The sequence below is a fragment of the Python bivittatus genome, unplaced genomic scaffold (assembly GCF_059951505.1).
Source record: "Python bivittatus isolate LINGU-HERP-01145 unplaced genomic scaffold, Pbiv_v1 ctg000310_np1212, whole genome shotgun sequence".
NCBI classification, from domain to species: Eukaryota; Metazoa; Chordata; class Lepidosauria; order Squamata; family Pythonidae; genus Python; species Python bivittatus.
In genome coordinates, this window is record NW_028277054.1 from 9,203,887 (window position 1) to 9,225,505 (window position 21,619).

At 40.2% G+C, this 21,619-nt stretch overlaps 1 protein-coding gene and 1 non-coding gene across 4 annotated transcripts; both read right to left on the reverse strand.

Moving 5' to 3' along the window:
• Positions 1 to 4,857: 4,857 nt before the first annotated feature.
• PPP1R8 (protein phosphatase 1 regulatory subunit 8) lies at positions 4,858 to 18,960 on the reverse strand. Of its 3 annotated transcripts, none has more exons than XM_007440030.4 (7): positions 18,862 to 18,960; positions 15,698 to 15,758; positions 9,426 to 9,579; positions 7,718 to 7,938; positions 6,888 to 7,032; positions 6,493 to 6,557; positions 4,858 to 5,347 (listed from the first exon to the last, which is right to left on the reverse strand). In XM_007440030.4, the coding sequence occupies exons 1-7, from the start codon at positions 18,927 to 18,929 to the stop codon at positions 4,994 to 4,996; spliced, it is 1,068 nt and encodes a 355-aa protein (XP_007440092.1). In that variant the 5' UTR covers positions 18,930 to 18,960; the 3' UTR covers positions 4,858 to 4,993. The 3 variants fall into 3 exon arrangements, with proteins under 3 accessions (XP_007440092.1, XP_025030054.1, XP_025030053.1); XM_025174286.2 differs by having other exon boundaries at positions 4,858 to 5,344; positions 7,718 to 7,980; XM_025174285.2 differs by having other exon boundaries at positions 7,718 to 7,980.
• Positions 13,777 to 13,943, reverse strand: LOC112542170 (small Cajal body-specific RNA 1). Its single transcript, XR_003086005.1, has one exon.
• Positions 18,961 to 21,619: the final 2,659 nt, after the last annotated feature.

A 21,619-nucleotide genomic window follows, 5' to 3' on the forward strand; every position in this document is an offset into this window, starting at 1 on the left:
AGACAGACAGAAGGCTAGCAGAGTGCATCCATGAACACCAACTAGCAGAAGACACGATGAAAACTCCTTAATCTCACAACACACAGACAGACATAACCATAGTTTCAACTGGGAAACTGTCAGCATCTTAGACCAAGCTAAATCCAAAAATGCAAGGGAATTCCTGGAAGCTTGGTATTCAGACAAGGTAGCCATCAACAGGCACATAGAGATAAACAACATCTACACACTATTCAAAAGAGACAATGAAAAGGAAACAAAAGACCAGAACATCTCCTCACCAGCAATCTTCACCTAGATAAGCAGAGATTAACACCAAGATTATCACCAGATATACAATCAAGCAGTAAACAAAACCCCAATCAAGGAACTATCCAGGGGGGAAAAAACCCCACCAACACAGGCAGGGCAAGCCACAGTATATAAACAGAGAGCAAACTCAACTCCATTCTAGCACTGAAGATGTTACCTAGCTGGGTAATTAAAAATTTACAAGAAAACAACCAACCTCAGAGAACCCCAAGGACTCCACTGTTTCCCTTCTAAAATCAACATATACCCAAAGTACATTATTCCTTTTTCCCCAGTTGCTTATAACTCACAGAAACCTTCGCTTACTCCTTGCCCCTTGCTAAATTTGTTTTGCATCATGATAGAAATGATAGTTGACTGAGTCAAGACATGGAGTTGTCTGACAACAGCTGTTTTAGTAGGATGTGGGTGCTAAAATATTTTTTTCTTATGCAGTGAACCTTAGTATTTTAATAATGGGTGGCATTTCTATAACACCATTACACTACCATTTTCGTGAATTCTGTGTTTCAGAATTATGCAACAAAGTTCAACAACATAAAAGGGACTTTTGAGGGCTGGGAAAAAGGGAAGAAAAACTCTACACCACACCACCTCTCCAAAATCTAGTATTTGGGTACTCACTAAACTAGATGTTTAAATGTTGGTAGTGTGAGGCCACAGTAGTTTGGGGGGCAGCAAGAGTCATAACAGCTGGGCAATTGTGAAAAGTGAGTATGGACCATCTTGCACATAGGGAGGGTCAGGATTGATTGGATTTCTTTTGAGGCATGGGGGGGAGAGAGGTTCTCAACCTGAGCTCAGGTTTGCTCTCATAAATATAGGCCAATTTGTACCTACAAAACCACCTTAGAGGTCAAGTAGTTTCAGCTGCATGGATGGAAATCTCATATCCATAGCATATACTTCAGAGAAATTTTCATCACCAGCCTCACCCCTTTTCTTTGGATTTTGAGGACTGAGACCTTCATTTCCACGGGAAGAGGAAACAAGTAACATAGAAGCATGCATGTTTGCTTTGTGAAATGAAAGAGATTTTAAAAGAAATAAAATTCTATGGTTGTTCCATGGTACTGTTTATTCATCATTTGTTAGATTTATATCCTGCCTTTCCTCCAGGAGTTCAGACAGCATATTTACCACTCTCTCCTCCCCACTCCCTGGACAACCACCCCATGAGAGGAATTGAGCTGAGTGATTGGTCCCAAGTCACCCTATAACCCTGAAAGTGGATCTTGAACCTGGGTCTTCCCCTCCTGGTTCAACATTTGAACCATTACATAGTACTGGCTATGTGCATCTCAGTTGCTCAGCGACTGAGAACATTTGCAGCTGTGTGAAGTATCTTGGGTTGGCCCAGATTCTAAATAATTTCTCTGCTGGTACATTTGTGTTCTACTTCTCTTCTGCCCTTGTCCTTTACCTCTAGAAGGGAAGAGCCAAAAAATCCCTATGGTACTGAACTACCTTTACCAGCAGCCTTAACAACTATAATCATTGCCATCCCATTTGTAAAAAGTGGAGTATTGCTTGCCATCTATGAACTACAATTTTCATTTTGAAGCAAGATTTCACTTTTCCACAGCCGGTACACAAACACTGGAAGGTACTGAAGCAATGCTTTTTCTTCATATATGACATCTGTTCCAATTTCATTTAACCAAAACATATGAGCATCATCACCTTGTGATGCAGAGTAGCAAAATATGCCACTTTTACCAGTAAGAGGAAATCAAATATGACCTCGCATGTCTCTTTTGTTAATTCTGGCTGGTGGCGCTCCGGCATGAATGAAATATTCTAGTGGAGTGTATCCTAAGACAGCAATACAGATGTACCAAAGTATGACAGGGAAGAGGAATAACCCCAAAAGGGACTTCCCTTTCTAGACTTCCTGGAAAATATTGCTATGAAGAATCCATGTACAGCTTACATTTCCAACACAATGATACATCAATATTATGGCTTATTTAATATAAATCTCCAGTATAACCACGCTTGGAATACTGCACACAGTTCATGTCACTGAACCTCAAAAATTGGTGGTATAGACATGAAAAAAAGGGCATAAAAGGGACATAGCAGTTTTTTTTTCAAGGAGCAATAACAGAATTGGCACTTTTTAGCTTAGAAAAAAGAGAGAGGGGAGTGGACAGCAGGAGAGAGAGGTATAAACTCATGTTATTAAAAATGTGGATACTGTACTTTTATAATCCTGACGCTAAATACAGGGAGAGGATGTGTTCTTTACACAACACAGTTGAAACTGGAATTCACCGCCAACCAATATAGTGATGGCTATCAATGTAGTTTTAAAGGGGGGCTTGAGCAATCCATGGAGAGGAGTTATCAGTCTTCTCGTCTGGGTGGCTTTATGCAGTCTTCAGAATTAGGTAGTCTTTAGTGACCACCATTGGGACTGGCAACTTGGTTGCCAAGTGAAGCAGTCACTAAGTGAAACCATTACTGTGCTTATGATCTTACTTCAGCTTTCCTTTGCTTTACAGGCCTGTCTATATATTAAGTAGAATGGAATGGAAATTAGACAGTGTAATTTGCGCCGTGAAATTTGGGAATACACGTTAAACTGTCCATTTGGCAAAACAGTCATTTAATTTACAGTGTAATAAAGGTTACAGATAAAAAGCTCAACAGTGTGTGAAAAGGCCTATTACACAAATGTACAAATGTCTGTACAGAGCCCCACACATTTAATCCCTCCCCTCCCCTCCCCCCTTCCCCAATTTTAGCCAAGCTTGGCTTCAAAGAACTGAAAAGACAAGTTTGTACTATCCCAGGGAGGTCAGGGACAATGCTAGCACATTGTAAAATCCCAGGAGATGTATTTTGCAAGAACCAATCAATTTTGTTTTGTTTTAAAAAATCTTACTTTAAAATTGCAGAAGGAAAAGTTCAAGTGTTTTAAACTGATCGTATCTTGAGTAGGTGCCCTCACAGATTAAGAAATTACTCCACAGCCTTGGAAGAATTAACTAAAGAATAATCCAAAAATATGAAATTGCAAATGAAGTAACAAAGGATTTGGAGTACAGAACACAAAGTGTTCATCAGTCATTAGCAATTTCCTCCAAGAATTATGTTACATGACATAATTTTTAAAAATTGCATTGTTAAATGGCCTACCATATAAGATGAAACAGAAAATCAGACTGTTCAGAGGTGTTCATCTACTGTAGACTCCAATGTGATATAATCCAATATATCATGGGGGGAGGGGGTGTTGGGGTTGGACAGAGACAGCATCTACACAGAACTATTTGGCCCAAAACTCTGACCCTATAGTTTTGTGGGGAGATGCAATTTTGGATAACTGCAAAGTTTCCAAAATGACAACCATCTTCTATCTTGGCTTATTCAATTTTAACAAACATCACTGATTTTAATTGGAGAGAGGCAAGAATGTAGCTAACTTCCCCAATGAAATCTACTGAAGAAAGTGCTTGACCAGATGACACTTGCCCATTATTGTACTACAAAGGATTGTGAAGAGTCGCTAAATACCCAGAATTAAGAACAGATAATTCAAGAACAGTGATGATCAATAGCTTGCACAGTCTAGGAGTCTAGAACACTATACTGGACAATATAGTTCCAATTTAATAGCTATTTTGGGGGTACACAGTTCACCCATTGAAATCAATTGCAAAGTCTTTTGCTCCAAATATCTGGAACAGGAGTGAATCTCTTTGAATGTTTTTTTTAAACCAAAAAGAAATTAACTGCAGAATGATGTAGCTGAGTTTAAGCAATGATTTTAAAATGTGGAGTTTGATGTGAGAACTGGCTGATCATTCTTGGACTCAACTTTAGGATTACCCCATTAAGGAACTGCTTGGGAAACAGCATTAATCAATGCTGCCTAAAAATCATACAAGACTAATACTGGACATTTTTACTCCCTGGCCCATCAAAAAAGTTAAATATGGCTATTGGATAATTCTTGTTCTGTTAAGGACTGCTCATAAAATCTAACTTTTACTAAATCTGAAATGGTCAGAATCTTCTCTTCCTTAGACTTCTTAGTGATTCCAATCGAGAATGCCAAAAGGCAATTAATTTCTTGACCATTTCATTTGGCTTGCAGTCATCAAAATGATGATGGTAGTTCTACCTACACTAAAAGCACTTCATAATCCTGAGATAGAAAAGCAAAACATGGTATTTGAATGATATTGAAACTATTACTGATGAGCTTGTCAAAATATTAAGGAAGTGGCTTGGTCAACAAATTCTATTGGGGGTGGAGGGTTCACTTGAGACCAGCTGACTAAAAAAGGGGGGGGGAGAGAGAGAGAACTGGGACACTCTCAGCAGTAAACCGCCTGCCATTTCTACAGCTGCAACATGTAAATAATGGCAGTGCCCCTTAAATGCACCAATAATGTCAGAATAAAAGTAATCAGGGAACTATAATGTCTGGGTAAATGAAACAAAGCTGCTAGGCAATGTGGTTCCACAGGCAGTGAGAGATATATTTTTGTGTTTCTTTTCTTAGACACCTTTAGAACTCTTCGGAAGGTTGGTTCTGCAAGGGAGTTACAACCTGGCTCTGCCCCCAAGTTAGGACCCCAGTCTGAGAGCTGTGGCTGCGCTTGTCCAGTTCCCCCTTCCCCGCCTGGCTTCTTGCTCCTGCCTCCCAGAACAGACCCAGCTCGGCTCTTCAGATCAAGAGAGAAGGGGTCGGCTTCTTGCCTGGCCAAGCTTCTTTCGCGTATTTCTTTTTCTTGGGCTCATTCACAACTTCGGGATTAAAGACGGCAGGGTTTGGAGCTGGGTTCATGGCAACAGTTGAGGGGGCCACCGGAGTCAAGTCCACATCCGGGGCAAGATTAGGATAGGGCATTGGTAGCCCTCCAATGAGCGCTGTGCCGTGAATGCTGTGGGACTGGGCGCCTGCCTCGTTGTGGGTGGGAGGCAGGCCACCATACAGTCCTCCACTGTAAGGAAAGTTCTGCATGCGTCGTGTTGCAGCCTCATCCACAGTCAGGGAGCCAGAATTGTCCATTCGCTTCTTCTGTCGAGAAACAAAAAACACTGAATTGAAACATGCCCAGTGCAAATACATTCAGCTGTCAGGTCCAGCCCAAGAACAACAGGGAAACAGTCCATCCAAGTTCAGTTCCTTTATTGCTTACACCATGTAGACAGAATCTTGCCAGCCTAAATCTGTACTACTCTAACCTAGTGGATAAACCCTGGGAGATTCTAGGGAGTCGTCTTCCCACACCCCTGCTCTGGACTGTGCTGTCTCTTGTCTTGCCCACCTTCCTGGAATGTGCTCCCTCCTTCCAGAGAACCTTCTGCTCCATTGCATTCCGTCACATCAGCAGAATCTGCGCTTTTCACATCAAAATACCAACTGCTCATTAATAGCAGGGTTAAAAAAAAAAAATAGGTCATGAATTTCAGTTCTCTCCATTTTCTATTTTTATCATGTCAGATCTAAGCCTGTTCTCTCACACAGCTGTATTCCAGCAGCTAGAACTTCACACAGAACAGTGAGAATTTGGTTCTTCATAAATCTGTTCCCTCTTTAAAATTAGCTAACCCTGTGGTCATTGCCACATGGGTGGAATTGGATTTCTATCCATTACTAAGAAATACTTCCTAATTTGCATGTCACAGGAAGCCATGGACTATGGAAATGAATCTTGCTTAAAGCTTCTTCCTGGCTATGCAGAAAGGGAAGGGAGAATGAGGGCTCATAATCTGTGTTTCTGCTCAAGCTTGTGAAGGTTGTTCGTATCACTGAATCTTTGCTTATTGTGATGTAGCAACCAGGAAAAATGGTTGCTATATAAAATGGAATTCAGAAGCTTCACTTTTCAGCTGGACTACTTTTATATTGTGTTTATTATTTGTCATTTTGTAGAACAAAATATGATTATTGATAACTTCAATTCTTTTTCTGTTCTACCGAAAACTAGTCTTATTTTTTTACACATTTCTGTCTTTGCCAAAAATTAAATCTAATCTAATTGGCAATACATTCCACTGGGAAAAATCTAATTAGGATCCAAAGGCAGGTCCTAATACTGATAGTATATTTGTTCTGATTTAGCAGTAATAATAATAATAATAATGTTTGGTCTATGCCCATATGTTTTAATAAACTTAAAGAATTACATCAGCTATATATTTTTCAATTCAGTTACATACCTTCACTGGAACTACTGCAGTCTGTACCATGTTTCTGAAACGTCCAACAGAAGGGTCCACATCCTCTGTAGGAGAACATGAGATTGATGTATAGCAGTTACCATAAAATGGAATCTCGAGCATATCCAGCACTGAAGGAATTTAATTTAATTTAACTTAAGTGGTTTCAAAAGGAAAGGTATTACCAATAATTATGCACTTTAGGATACATGCTTACTTGCAAGTAACAATGCAGTCTTTATAGGAACAATCTATAGATCCACAAGGATCAGTGATGTGGTTCCCTCCACATGTTTTGGACAACTGCAACTCTTGACCATGATAGCCGGAGGATGAGTTGTAATTCCAAACATCTGTAAGCACTCAGTTGCTGACTCCTGGCCAGCAGTACTCACCTGGGTTAATGATTTCATCGTCATCACTGAATGTTACTCTTGAGTTCTTTCGTTTTCTTTTTGGTCTCTGGATATCCAAATTCCCTTCTTCTATTGTTAATGTGGAAATCCTCTTGTTATGGGCTGTATTAAACTCTGTCAGGTTCTAAGGTATCAAAGAGTAAGTGATTGTCATTGCAGCACATAGTTTTCAGATTAAAGATAGACAAATTCAGGGGATGGAAACTGTGCTATAATTTTCTACTCTGCTTTGGCAGTGACTATATGACATCACTGGAGCAGACAGAAATTACATTTTCAGACCTGACTCCTCTGTGGGCACTGCTAGGGGGGAAAGGGGCATCACAAACCTTTTTAAAATAAAAAAGCCTGGCCAAGCTTTCAGGGGAGAATATTGGGGTTTAGGATACAGCAAAGCTTTAGGCATCCATTCTGTCTCTTAAAACCCTGCCACCAAAAGGTAATTCTGAAAATGTCAGCCCCACTTTCTATGAGGACTGCACAGCATTTAAGCCTGGATGAACCCTAATCAAGAGGGACCTCCAACAGGGGCTCAGAGCAAGCCTGAGCAGCTCTTGGTTTAGCCCAATGAAGAAGAGATCCCTGGCTAACCCAAGGAATAAGAATCTGGCTGGCAGAATTTGGTCATTCTTGCTTTACTTTTGCCTGGGCACAACAGCGAATTTGTCACACAGGAACGTCCCTCCCTACTTTTAAGGACAGAAGAGCTGTACTCAGCTGCTAGTGCCGATACCACAACTCAGGCCAAAAGGTCTGTTTCCTTCACAAGCTAGATATGCCACATGGATACCACAATACGCTGTACTCACATCTAACTCTGTTTCTTCCTCTGGCAGACCAAGCAAGCCCTTGAGTTCATCGTCTTCGCTGGTCATTTTCTCATCTCCTTTCACTGCCGAGGGCAATGTCTGAGGCTTTTCTCTCAGAGTATAGGCCCGTGTGGAAGCACCAAATGAAACCGTGGAATCAATGGGAATCTGCTGTGGCTTATGAGGCTCCAAACGAATATGACCCAAAAACGTGCCATGTGCTATGCATATTGGAATAAGGAGGAGGGGAAAAGCAACAAATACTAATCATGTTACTTCAATATTACTTAAAGCATGATCCCTTTTCTTAATTTCAGTGTGCTCCCCCATCTTACTCAGTGCACTGTACCATCTAGTTACTTTAGAAACACATGCAGCCCAAACTTATCCACACATGATAAACACAGAAAGATAGTTCAGCTGCATGAGAGATCTTCTGGGAGCTGTTTTGGCAAAAGCCATGCCTAGGTATCAACCTGCTTAATTACAAAGCCATGTTTAGTTGTACTCTCTAGCTCATGAAACAAAGCTGGAGACTTGATGTTTTGGGACTGAAGACTCTCAAGGCATCCAAACAGCCTCCGCCCTCCCATTCAACCTCCAGATGTAAAGCTAATGAAAAGGGGTGAGGCCTAGTTTGCACAGCAGCGGTGGCATGATCCCTACCCACGGCAAGTGGGATCATGTAGAAGAGAAAAGGACGTAATCATCTTGTCTATAATGTTTAACTTGGTCACCAAACAAAAATGTATGAAGTCCCATAAACAAGAAATTGAATCTTCATGCAGTTTGACCAGATTTTCTTAAATTGTTTTTGTCTGATTACGTATTTCTATACAATTTCTTTATTAATAATTTTAGTATTTATTTGATAGGCTTATATCTAACCACATTACAAGACCTATTTTTGCCCACCACAGGTAGGGGAAAAATAGGTAGGCTTGGATCAGAAGAGTGACTGGCCCAAAGTCATCTAGGGAGCTTCTGTGGCTAAGGGGGGACAAGAACTAGATCTCCCTGTTCCTAGGCAGCACACTGTTACACCGCATTGGCTCTCATTACTTCATTATTGTTTTCTAATTAATGTTTTTTGTATATACTATATTATGCTTGTCATTATTTCTAGTCACTTTAAATTTTTAATTATTTTGTTTGTAAAGCAAAACCAGCAATCTGTATCAATTCAATATAGCAAAGTTGGCAATGTATAGCCATGGTCTCTCTGTTCTAAAATGCCTGGGCTTGGAAACCTCTCTGAAGAGACACAAAAGTAGATCGATGATGGATTCTGTGAGAAGGTGGTTCCAAAGCACCACTGAAGTAAAGGGTTCACACATAACTACTGAGTTCAAAATATAAACAGGCTGAAACTAATGAAGCTCCACTCATTCCTACTGAAAAAGACTATGCATATCTAAGAAGCTTTTGATATCCAGCAATAAAACAGCAGAAAAAGATCATGTGATAGTTCACAGAAGTGTTACGCTCCAAAACCATCACCATCTTTTCCATTCTTCATTGCCATGAGAGGCTTATTAAAGTTACAATTAAAAAAAAGGAAATGACATTATACTCCCTTAATTTTACCTTTTTTATATGTCAGCAGAATAGGAGGAAAAATCAGCTGGTGAATCAGAAAATTCATTCCTTCTGCATTTACAACCCCATACAACCATCAGGATCCCCCAGACATTGTTTATCAACTTACTGCTGTTGAGATCTATAAGAAAAACTCTCTTCAGATGTTTATGGTAGACCAAAGCAGCATGGACTCGAGAGCATGACTGGTGATCAATGGTGAAGTCGCACAGGTCAGGGTTTCTCCCAAAGAGATAGTATTTCTTCTCATCAATGATAAGTTTCTGTGACAAGGTATCAAAGACAAACAAGTGGATTTATTATTATTATTATTTTGGCTGTACTTTCCTAAAATCATGGGCATGGGTATAAAAATGGGGAGAACCTCATTATGCTAAGAGAAGGAAAAAAGGCAACTCAACCAAAAGGACTGGCAATTAAAAGAACCCAAAACTTCAGGTTAGTTCTTACTGTTAAGTGGGTTAGGTGCCTTGAGTATACCAAGATTTCAGTTTAATAATAGTAACCCCTCCTCATTAAAAAACAAACTACACATTTGTTTCCTCCTTAATAAAACATTTTTCTATGACAAAAATCTGTTACTTCGTAAAAGCCCATTCTATCATCTGAGGCTCCAATGGCAGCGTGAAGTAATATAGACAACACATAACTCCCTTTAGAAAGAACAAGACTTGAACAAAAGGTGGAATTGATTCCAAACAAAAAACTATCCTTTGCATGAAGCGGTATTTAGAAAACAAAATTCACAGTAGGGAATAAAAGATTTAGAGATATAAAAGTAAAGCCACTAAAAGTGCAAAAGGAAAATGGCACCTAATATCTAGGAAAGGCAATTAAAATACATATTTTCCCCTTCTCCCAACTATTATCAGGATCTGGATTGAAAAGAAGTCATGTGCTCCCTTTCTAATTGTACTTCTAATCAATCCATTGGGTATAAACCTGGAAAGGAAGAACACTGTAAGAACAAGACTTTAGCAAATCTGAATATGGTGCATATCCAGTGGGCTGTCCAACAGAATCTTCAGAGGTTTCTATACAACTATTTAGCACACGTGCTATATTTCTTATTAGAATATTCTAGTCCCACTCCTGAATCAGAACAGCCTTGACTAAATGTCACCAGTCCAAGATTACAATTTTCTTTGCCTTCTTGGCTCAAAATTGCCTAATTTCTTGTCAAATTCTTCTGGATAAGGCAACTACTCTATTATACAGGAAGTCTGGTATAACAAGGCAATGGCATTCTGTATGAGCTCTGGAGATAATTCAATAGCACATTTTTTCTTCTAAAAAGTTTCACTTTATTATGCAATTTTGGTAGCTAAATCCCCTTTACATCAATACAACTGATTTCTAAGTAAATATGGATAGGGTTGGTGCTCAAAGCCTTACATTTTAGCTGCCAGAACCAACCCCGCCCCCCGAAGCATTGATTTTCTCCTAGGAAATGAACACCCCATCTTATAACTATGGATGTTAAATGAAAATATTGACATCATTTGAATGTCATTCTGTCTTTAATTTCACTGCTAAAGACACTGAAAATTAGGAATCTTAACAGCTTAAACATATCTTCAAAGAGACATGGAGAAGAGTAACACATAAAATCTTGATTTTTCACCTAACAAATTGTGGATTCTCATTATGACATTTTTGGTGCCCTTTTGGAGCTTTCAAAGGGGACAGGTGAGTGCAAGCTAAATATACAGGGCTTGCATCTAGACAAATTGGAATAAAGGTGTGATTAATTACATGAAAAATACAGTTTCAGTTTTTCAGTGTTCCAATAAAGCATGTCAATTTCTACACTTTAGCATCAATAAGCAGAGAACAGCTCTGAATTCAGCTGTAGCAGAAACTAGTCTAATATTATTATGGAAGACAATGCTATTGTTGGGCAATTATTCCAACAATTCATATCTGCAGATCAAAAGTGGAATAGTTACTTTGTGTTCAAACATTTTAAGACATGCATAATAATGCTAAATAAAGGAATTAAGGACAGATAGTCAACCATAAAAAAGGAGTCATTTCAACCCCTTTCAAACTAAATAAAAATGTTAGGCTTTATAAAATATTTATTAAACCAGTCCTGAATGTATCATAACTAAGACTACCGCAACATTAAGAGACTGAGTGGAGAAATCATTAGTCCTGAAGAGCCGAAGCATGCAGAGATAGCTGGGACAACGTTCAAAGCAGCCATGCTAACCTTGCAAAAGACACAGCAACTTAACAACTGGAAGTGTTCTGTTCATGCTAATATGCGTTACAGACCAATTACTTCAAATGCTTGCTGCCAGACAGCCCTACTAGGTATTCCACATTTAAATTCTCAAGAATAAAAAACTCAGAAACATCTTACTTCCCTCTCTAGTTCTGGCAAAAAAAGCAAACCAAGAAGTATAGTTTGAATATGGAGTATTATATAGTATGTTGATGGTGGAGCTTCCCAATGTTCAGGATGTTCTCTGAACCTTTCCCCTGGTATCTAGCTTTCTATATGTAAATATATTCCCTCTCCCACGAGCCCTCATCTGCAATCAAGGATGACGTGGTCCTGACCAAAAAATATTATTTCATCAGCCCTCTGAGGTAATGAAACTTCAGTGTGATTTAGCCAGCCTCTTAAGGTAGAAGGTCCACTCCAACATCTTAACATCTCCCATTCAAATATTTTTTAAAAAACAATGGATTGCACAGAACCAATGCAGTATATTCATATTCCTTTCCTGCCTTTTTTCCTCCTTTTCATCAAATTGTTTAGATATAGTGAGTTATATACTTCTTTTTTAATATGTCAATACATTCACCGGGGGGGGGGGTGTTGTTTGTAACCTACTTCAAATGACTGTTGAGATAAAACTGGGTGAAGAGAAGAATCAGATACTACCCTGAGCTAAAGGAAAGCGTGAGATCAAATAGAAAAAAAAAACCTGTTGGTACCTTGATATGATTCTATTATGTATCACTCTGAGAAGAAATAGTATAACATTATGTTATATGTAATTAACATTTACAGTATAGACTCGCAGATAAGCCCATCTGCAGAAAAGCTTTCCCTTGATTTTTTAACCAAATTAATGTGAAAAATGTGCCAACTGCAGATAAGACCCTTGAAAGTTTTGTGTGTTTTAATTTTCACAATTGGCTTACCCATAGGTGGCGCATTTTTCATGGTGTTTTGGTTAAAAATTTGAGGGTCAGCTTATCTGCAAGTATATATGGGTACATTAAAAAAATATTACAGGTAGTCCTCAGGTTACAATGGCAATTGGGACCAGAATTTCCATTGCTAAGCAATGCAGTCATAAAGCGCAATGTCACGTGACCTCAGCACTTAATGGCAGTCCCAGTTGCTATCATAACCCCAGGACTGTGTGGGTCATTAACCGAGGATCTCACATGACCATGACATAGAAAGAGGCAGCAGTCCCAGGCAAACAGGCCAGTGGGGAAGAGCTGCAGGTGAGAACTACGAGTGGGCAATGCTGCAGGCAGGTGCTACAGAGCATGGGTGGTTGAGTGGGTGCCATGGGCAGGCGCTGTGGAGAGTGGGTAGGTGGGTGCTGTGGGCAGATGGGTGAAAAGGTGGCAGGACTGACTTGCAACCTCCTGCTGGCTTCCCCATTGACTTTTCTTGTGGGGATGTGATGGCAAGATTCTGTCTAGCAGGTGTGAGCTAATAAAGTAACTGAGCTGTTCCAGAACTGTCTCGTGGAGTTTCTTGGGCTTAACCTGACATCAATCTCGCCAGACTCACTCTAAACTCCCCAAGCCAGCAACTAAACACTACGAATTCCTTAGGGTGGTGCCAGCCTCATCTTCTTCGCTTTCCCATGCTCATGCTGTGGGCTGAGGAGATGCTTCTGTCCTTGACCCCTCTCATTCCATTCCATCACAGGGAAGCTGGCAGGAAATTTTTGCAAATGGCGATCAAATGACCACAGGACACTACAATCGTCGTAATTGTGAGCCAGTTGCCAAGTACTTGAATTGTAATCACGTGACAGTGGGGATGCTATGACAACTATAACTTTGTGGACCAGTCATAAGGCCCTCTTGTTCAGCACTGTTGTAACTTTGAACAGTCGCTGAATGAGTGGTCATAACTCAAGGACTACCTGTACCATACTGTTCCGGTTTCTTGGTTTATCCGCAAGTATATACAGTAATTAATCAGCCTATAAAGTCATTAACACCATGTGACACTGCTTTTCAGTACAGGCACACTTTCTACCATCTAAATGACAATGGTATCTGTAGAAAAAAAAATTAACTAACATAATTGAGCAGCTTTACAAACAAGTATAGGCAAACTGGTATTCCACTGCTGTTCTTAGCACTGTTTTCTGATTCAGTGATGTTCCAGAGTTAAGTTATATAAAAAGAAATGGGAAAGCAGGAAAGTTAGTAATTATTTTGCTATTCTTAAAGGCATCAACAACTGAAAACTCATTTGTGCCCCTGAGTTATAACCCAATGTGATTCTCCACACATGGAGCTTAATCACTTCATGGCTTACTTTGATGTTGCACTTTTTAGACCCAGCCAATCACTAGTTATACCTTTGAACTCTAAACGAGAACTAAGGCACAGATGGCTTGGTTAGTATCAAGTGCTTAAGAAGCCTGTAGAAGCTAAATAACACACATAATTTACAATTACATGTTGATAACACATTGTGCTTAAAAAAATGTTTTGTCCCACTTTTGGGATATTTGAACAAACCAAACAGAAAGAGTTATCAGAAAGTGCATGACTCATTTGCTCAGTCCTTATATTGCTCCCTTCTTTGTTTCTTGGCACACTGCAATTAAACCAGGAATGTTTCAATTAATTGTAGCTTTCAGTTACATGGCAAATACAGGTTCTTAAAGTGGTGGCAACCAAGGTTTTCTGATTTGGAAAGGATGTTGCAACAGAGAAAGAACAGCATAAGAATGAAGTATTAAGACCAAAGATTTCTGCTTATCTCATCTTATTAGAGCAGAGAGATGAATGCTGAAAATCTGTAATCCAGCAAAGAATAGATTTCTGTACAAGAATAATCACTCTGGATCCAAATAGTAATCCAAATTATTAAAACAATTAAAGACATGGGTTGGAAGATACACATTTCCACCTAACAGTGTAAAAGCACCATTATCTTTGGATATTTGGATGCAAATGGCCACATGCAAACCCAACAGAAAGATATTCAGATGGCTTGCTAGAAATACTCAAGACATTCTGAAACCAAAGCAAGAAGGGCACACATTAGATCAGCCTTTCTTAACCTTTTGACCCTGAAGGTACCCTTGAAATATTTTTCAGGCCTCGGGGAACCCCTGCACATTCAGGCTCAAATATAGGCCAGAAGCTACAAAATTATTATATTTGTTTCATGTGTAGGCCTGTATATATGTATTAACAGTGTTCTTAAACTAAAAATACAGAATGAAACTTATCTCTTTAATGTGAAACCTGTGCTTGTTTTTTGCTGCACAAACACTCAATTCTGGACCGAACTTGAGATAAGCACACACATATTTCATCTTCAACACTTCTGGGGACTATTTTGGGCTACTTTTAAGGGCGTGTATATTTTGAGTGATATATCAAACTGTCATGAATGATAACTGCAAAATGCATTGCAGGGACACGACGCCACTGGTACGCTGAGTTGGGTCGGCCAGCCTCTTCCCTCTTGCTGCACCGCCAAATCCAGGTTCTCTTTTCTCACCCCATTTCCACCTCCTCTCCCAAGGACCCATTTGCTAAACTAGAGGGGGGCTGATGCCTTGCAACCTCCAACACGCCTCCCCTTAATATTTGGACTCAACCTCTCCTGAAATCTTGGCACCCTGATGCCAAAGCCTCCACCACCACCACCACTTTTTCCTTTCCCCCGCCTCCTTCCCCTCCCGCCTTTGTGGGTGGCTCCTGCTGCTGCTGGTACCTGGGCCAGCCTAGCCCCAGATCTCCTGAGCCCACCCTGAGACGGAGCCCACCAGGCCTCAGCAACTGCAGAAAGGCAGGCATGCACCGGCAAGGAGAGCCCCAGCATGGAGGCCCTGGTGGTGTCTGTCTCGTGTGTGCTCTCTCACCACCCACCTCCCCGCCTGCATGTGCATGGGCAATCTCCGCTCCTACCCGGGGTCTGCACACGCTCCAGCGAGTCAACCCAGTGTTGGAGGTTGGAGGGTTTTTCTTCAGACTCTGCTTTTTTAAAATAAATCATGATCTTCCAGGGAACCCTAGGGTTCTCCAGAAACCTGGTTGAGAAACCCTGCTTTAAATGTTCAGTCTTTTTTTTGCCTGTGATAAGCTCCACAGCTAACCAGTACTGTATGTCACCTGGCTCATATTCAAATTTTTCTGCATCTATTTTCATACCTCAATAAGTTTGTCTCCTTTGACTACATCCAAGTGCAACCCTGGTGGAGGCTTTCCTGCCCTAGGAAACAAAAAAAAGAAAAATATTTTGTTTAAGAATACTTAAAGTAGCCATTGGAATCTCTGAAGTCATCAACAGATGTAAAATGACCACGGGTTGATAGGGAGAAACCGAACTTGGGCACAAAAAGTCAATTATGCTCAGTGCTGATCCTAACGTTTATCTTAAGATTAACAGAACATTCTAAAACAGGTACGTTTTAGATATATAACAAATTTATGAATCAGTTGCCATAAGATAGTTGCCTGAAAAAGGGATTGAACAAAATTCATTAATCTGGGCCTACAACTCATGAAACTTCCAGGTTCATTAGGAATATGATCCCAACAGTTTGGAAACAAAACTGGCACGTCCTACTTATGAAGTTCCTCGAAACATCCGGACAGCCACTGTGGGGAAACAGCATGAATCAGAATTACTGCTGTGCCCTTTTGGTGACAGCATCCACTGGGAGAGGTTATTCATTTATTGAATTCAGCATATAATATTATTTATTTAGGACTACTGTTTTATTGTATTTTTAATTAATATTAATCTTTTCTGTAAACCGCCCAGAGTCATTTTATTACAAGATGGACAGTGACAAATTTGATATATAAATAAATAAGGAAATAAAGAAAGATGTTAACAAATATAGTCTTATGTATTTCTGTGATGTATAGGATTATATGCCTGATTTAGAGGGGTTGGCTGTTCAGATCTTGCCTCTGCTACAAAGTATTTTAACTTTTATGCTCCCCCAAATCTGCTACATGGGGAAAATAAACACTTATATGACACTGCAACTGTTAATATATGTTAAGCTTTTTGAACACTCAACATTTCAAATGCTTATTGCAGTTACTTCTGGATGCACATATTTACCACCATATAAAAAGGCACAAACTTTGAGGTTGGCATCAGGGTCCCTGTTGTATTTTGTCATTAGTTAAGATCAAAACAATGGGTATGATACAAATGATTGTTTTGGTACAATACAGAACTTTTATCTTTGAAAAGCCAATCTCTCTCTAAAAGACCTTGGTGGATCTTGTATTATTAGAAGATCCTTGAGCACATCTGTATTTTTTTTTTGACTGAACATTTTTGACAGCTCTTTAATTGTTGTTTTAATCTTTCACTTTCACATTTTTTTCTGTCTCTATCTGCATGTGATGGAAAGCCTAGCAAATATACAGCGGACATTGGGATGGAACTGTCCCAACACTTTCCCAACTAAACTATTAGAAAAGAATAAGCCTCCAAGGGCCAAACAATTTTTTTTAATAATAGTTATTTCAATCACATAACAGTGACACATTTGATAGCTTTAACTATCATTATTAAAATGCAAAACCTTGCTAGTCAGGTTGCAGCCCAAATAATCCTTCTACTTGGCAGATACTCTGAAATAAGGAATATACATTTGTTTGTATCTTCCACAATGTTTTAACATACAAATAATCTATTCTTTGATAATAATCTAAAGCATGGTGTGTAAATGGAAAAAAAACCTTTGCAGTAAGTCACCAAGTTTTTATTTTATGCTGGCATTATAAATATGTGAGGGAATTCCTATCCTATCATCAAAACCTAGCCTCCTAAGATCAATTCTAATGAAGCTGTGCACTGATGTAAAACATTAAACATTTAAAATAGAAATTCTTCCTCTAAACTGCATTCATGAGTATATAGCTATTAGACAGTAAAGTGTGTTATAATTTGATTCACTGTTTTCTAATCAGTTATACTGGGAAGAGGGTCTGTTTTTTTTTCTCTTGGACTGTACAGCACTGTTTCACGGAGCTGGGAAAAAATAGACAGATTATTGCTCTATAGAATACAGAGGGTCCATAGCCCCAAGATCCATGAATCTGGAGCAGATGGGAATCATTACGACTATACTAATTGCTGCCTTATGTCATGTCTCCTAAGATGTTACTTTGAGCAAGATGAACACACCTCTGTATCCTCTAAAATTCAACATTTCTAAATGTACAAGAAATTTGAAGACTAACTTGATCAGTGGCTTTTGCATCCATTGAAACCAAATACAGAACAAACAAAACACTCCACACTTCCACAGTGGTTGAGGAGCATTTTCTTGCCAATGGAAAAATATTTTTTAAAAACGTGTCCAATCTAATTCTAAAATATTTTTTCTAGCCTTAAATGCTATTAACGTACACATCTTTATTAATACAGAGGATTGGATTCAAATTTGGTCATATTAGGGAGAGTCCTATTGAGATAAAATGGTGCAATATAGTGATGACTAAGTCAGTCCTTATGATTCCAACCATTCTGTTTGAAATATGAATGCATCCTGATCCAATCCAGTGTATGTCATACTATAAAACACATATGGATACCAACACGTATTTCCAGATAATTGTTTAAAATATTTTGTACACTGAACCTTTAGTCACTATTGTGCCCATTATTCAGATTCATACAACTGAGACAAGATTTGTGTGCAGAGTAAACCAGCTTATCTTCTAAAGTATCTCACAATATACAGTGATGTACAGTCCCAAATAAATGTCCATGCTGCCTAAATTCATTTCCCCACCACAACTTCATTTTATAGGTTTATATGTAGGACTTTAGTAACATACCTAGGATGAAGGTATATTTTGATTTCTCCCAGGCTCAGGGATTTTTAAAGTAAAAATTATGCCATTTGTCCATACTCAGCAGCCTACTCTCTCTCACTTCACAAAGACCGCTCGGTAGCCACACAACCTGCCCTTATCTATCGTATCGCGTGCTATATTGAACATCTTCGCCACCCCTATTCAGAGGCATATCAATGAGAGGCAAGCCCTCTGCTCATGATCAGAGGCATCCTTTGCTTTGAAGTAAAAACATGTGTTCTGCCTAAGCTAAAAACATTATCTCCCTCCCCTCCACCCCCAATTATTTCACATACGAAACGCGACACTGCAACACTCAAAGGACCAGCCTTGAGGATTCCCCTCAGTCAGTCCTCCCTTCCAGGGGCTGCTACCCCCGGGCCCGCTCCCCTCTTTAGGATGCTGCTCCGCCTCCCAAGGAAAATGCAGTCCCCCTTGCACGACAAGTCGCTTCCCCGCTCTCCAACGGCACACGCCCCCACCCTCACCAGGTCGGACAGTCAAAGAGTGGGAGGCTACCGCCGCCGCCACCGGCAGAGTTTGCGTTCGCCGCCATCTTGTGACTGCCCCCATTCAGCTGGGCGCAGGGCACGCCGGGAAGCTGGAAGACCTGGCGGGAGGGACGCGATCCCAGCATGCATTGCGCCGAGGCGTGCAGTGAGGATGAGGTGAGAGAGAGGCAAGCTGCAGCGGATGGAATGCGTTCTAAGCTTGAGCGCGAGCGTGGCGCTCGCGGTGACGTCACAACGACGCTTCCCCAAAGAGCGGGAATCCGGAGCTGTCGGTGGGGAGGCCATTTTACTTGCGAAAGTCGAGCGGGAGGGTTGGCCTCCATCTCTTTCAGGCCGGGGACCACCCACCTTCACTTGCAATCTGCGGCGCTTTATTTTTTAAATGTTTCCTCCGAGCGTTTTTTTAATCTGCGGCTGCTCATTATTACATTAGACCTTACGCGGAAAACGTGCGATGTCATAAAGAGTGAAAACGCACGTGCACTCTTGCCTTTTAAAATCGCTAGCCCCTCTTTGAGGGACGGCAAGCCTGCCTGCGGTCTCCGCTGATTTGGAGGAGAAGCGGAAGAACGGGCATTATTTGCAAACCTCAGTCCTTTCGGGAAATTGAGCTATTTGCGGGAGTTGAGGGGGCGCTTCCGGGTTAATTTTAGAAATGTTTATTCCTGTGGTCTTACTTTCTATGGCTGTGTTCACGCAAGTTCCTAGCACTTAGTAGCTGCATTCGCACAATACGCTAAGGTTGGTTTTAACTTGGTTTTTATTTTGTGAATTAACATGTTAGTATATTGTGTGATACCAGAAAACGATTTAATTCTGTAGCCAGGTTAAACACGTTATGAGTGCAGCCACTATCTGGTACTGTACTTGGGTGACTTTTCAACGTTGTGTTGATTAACAAGCTGGAAAGGCAAGATGGCTATATCTGCCTGAAGGGCTATGACAGAAAATCCAGTTTAAACTCCACCCCCACCCCTCCAATTTGCTTTACTGTACTTTGAGGTATAACTACCATGCACTCATATGGGTTGATTTATGGAGGAGGTTTGAGTTGTACGTACATATAATATGCATGTATTTCCCACACTTTGTGTGTGCCTTGGAGTTGGTCTTGACTCCTGGCAACTACATCCACAAGTCCCTGCACTTTTCATGGCAAGGTTTTTCAGAAGTGATTAGTCATTGCCTCCTTCCTAGGCTCAGAGTGAGTGACTGGCACCAGCTGGCTTTGTGCCTAATGCAGGACTAAAACTTGATTTCCCCACTTCTATCCCAGTGCCTTTAACCACCACACTAAACTGACTCTAGTTTCCACACTTGGCAAAAACAAATCCTATGGTGAATGTAGCATCTTTGATCAGTCTCACTGCATTCCTGACACATATATTTATTAATTGCAGAAGTTTCCAAATCTCTAATTTTCAAATATCAATTATTTTCTGGTAATTCATGTTATCTTGAAGGTGGACCACCAAGATTATCAGAGCTGGATTAATATTTAACTTGAAGCATTAAAGTAGAACTTTGTCACTTGTACCAGGAAAAACCATAATACCTCCAGAAATGGATTTTTCACCTTGTTATAAATGCAAGTTTGTATCTCAAAACCATTCTAGCATTTGGTAATGTTGTTTTATTATCTTGCTTCTTGCTCCCAATGGCCAGAATTAAATGTATTTTAGATATTACTTGCTCCCATACAGAGGTATCTTAAGATAACACCCATACAGAGCTATCTTAACAGTTAACATATTTATTTATTATTATTTTTTATTTATTAAATTTCTCACCTGCCCATCTCCCCCCAATGGGGGAACTCTGGGCGACTCACACCGAACATTAAAAACAAATATAAATACATAAAACATCAATTTAAAAACATTTCTAAAAAAGGGAAAGAGTCCAAGAAAATGAAAAATCTGAGGCTGAAGACAGGAGGCCTCTATGAGGCTAGCCATCCCCATGCTTGAGGTATTCCCTCCCCACCCCAGGCCAAGTGGCAGAACCAGGTCTTCAAAGCCCTTCGGAAGGCCAGGAGTGAGGGGGCCAATTGCACCTCTGGGGCAGAATGTTCCAAAGAGCGGGGGCTACCGCAGAGAAGGCCTGCCTTCTGGACCCCACTAATTGAAGTTCTTTTACTGAGGGGGTCCAAAGCATGCCCTCTCTGTGTGATCGGGGAGGATGGGTTGAAGTCATAGGGGAGGGCGGTCCCTTAGGTAACCTGGTCCCATGCCATGTAGGGCTTTAAAGGTGATAACCAACACCTTGAATTGGACCTGGAAGCAAACTGGTACCCAATGCAGCTCGCAGAGCAGTGGCATTACATGGGCCCTCCTTGGGGCTCCAAAAATAGCCCACGCGGCTGCATTCTGGACCAGCTGTAGTTTCCGGATACTCTTCAAGGGTAGCCCCATGTAAGCGCATTGCAGTAGTCTATCTGAAATAAAATATATTCAATCAAATAAAAATTGAGTTGAATTTGGTAACAAATAGGGGTAGAAACCTCACTATTACTCCAGACATAATCTTCATTGGCAATGACTTCTACAGAGACAGTCTATGGCAGCAAATGTACAAAATCTTGTGCATTATAAAACCTTATTAGGACATAAGGTTTTATGGATTTAAGTTGGTGTTCAGAGGCATGAAACAGAAATCTTCAACTGATAGGTAACACTTGATGCATCACTTGGTATGGACTCTAAGGAACAAAAGCCATAATCACCTTTATTTC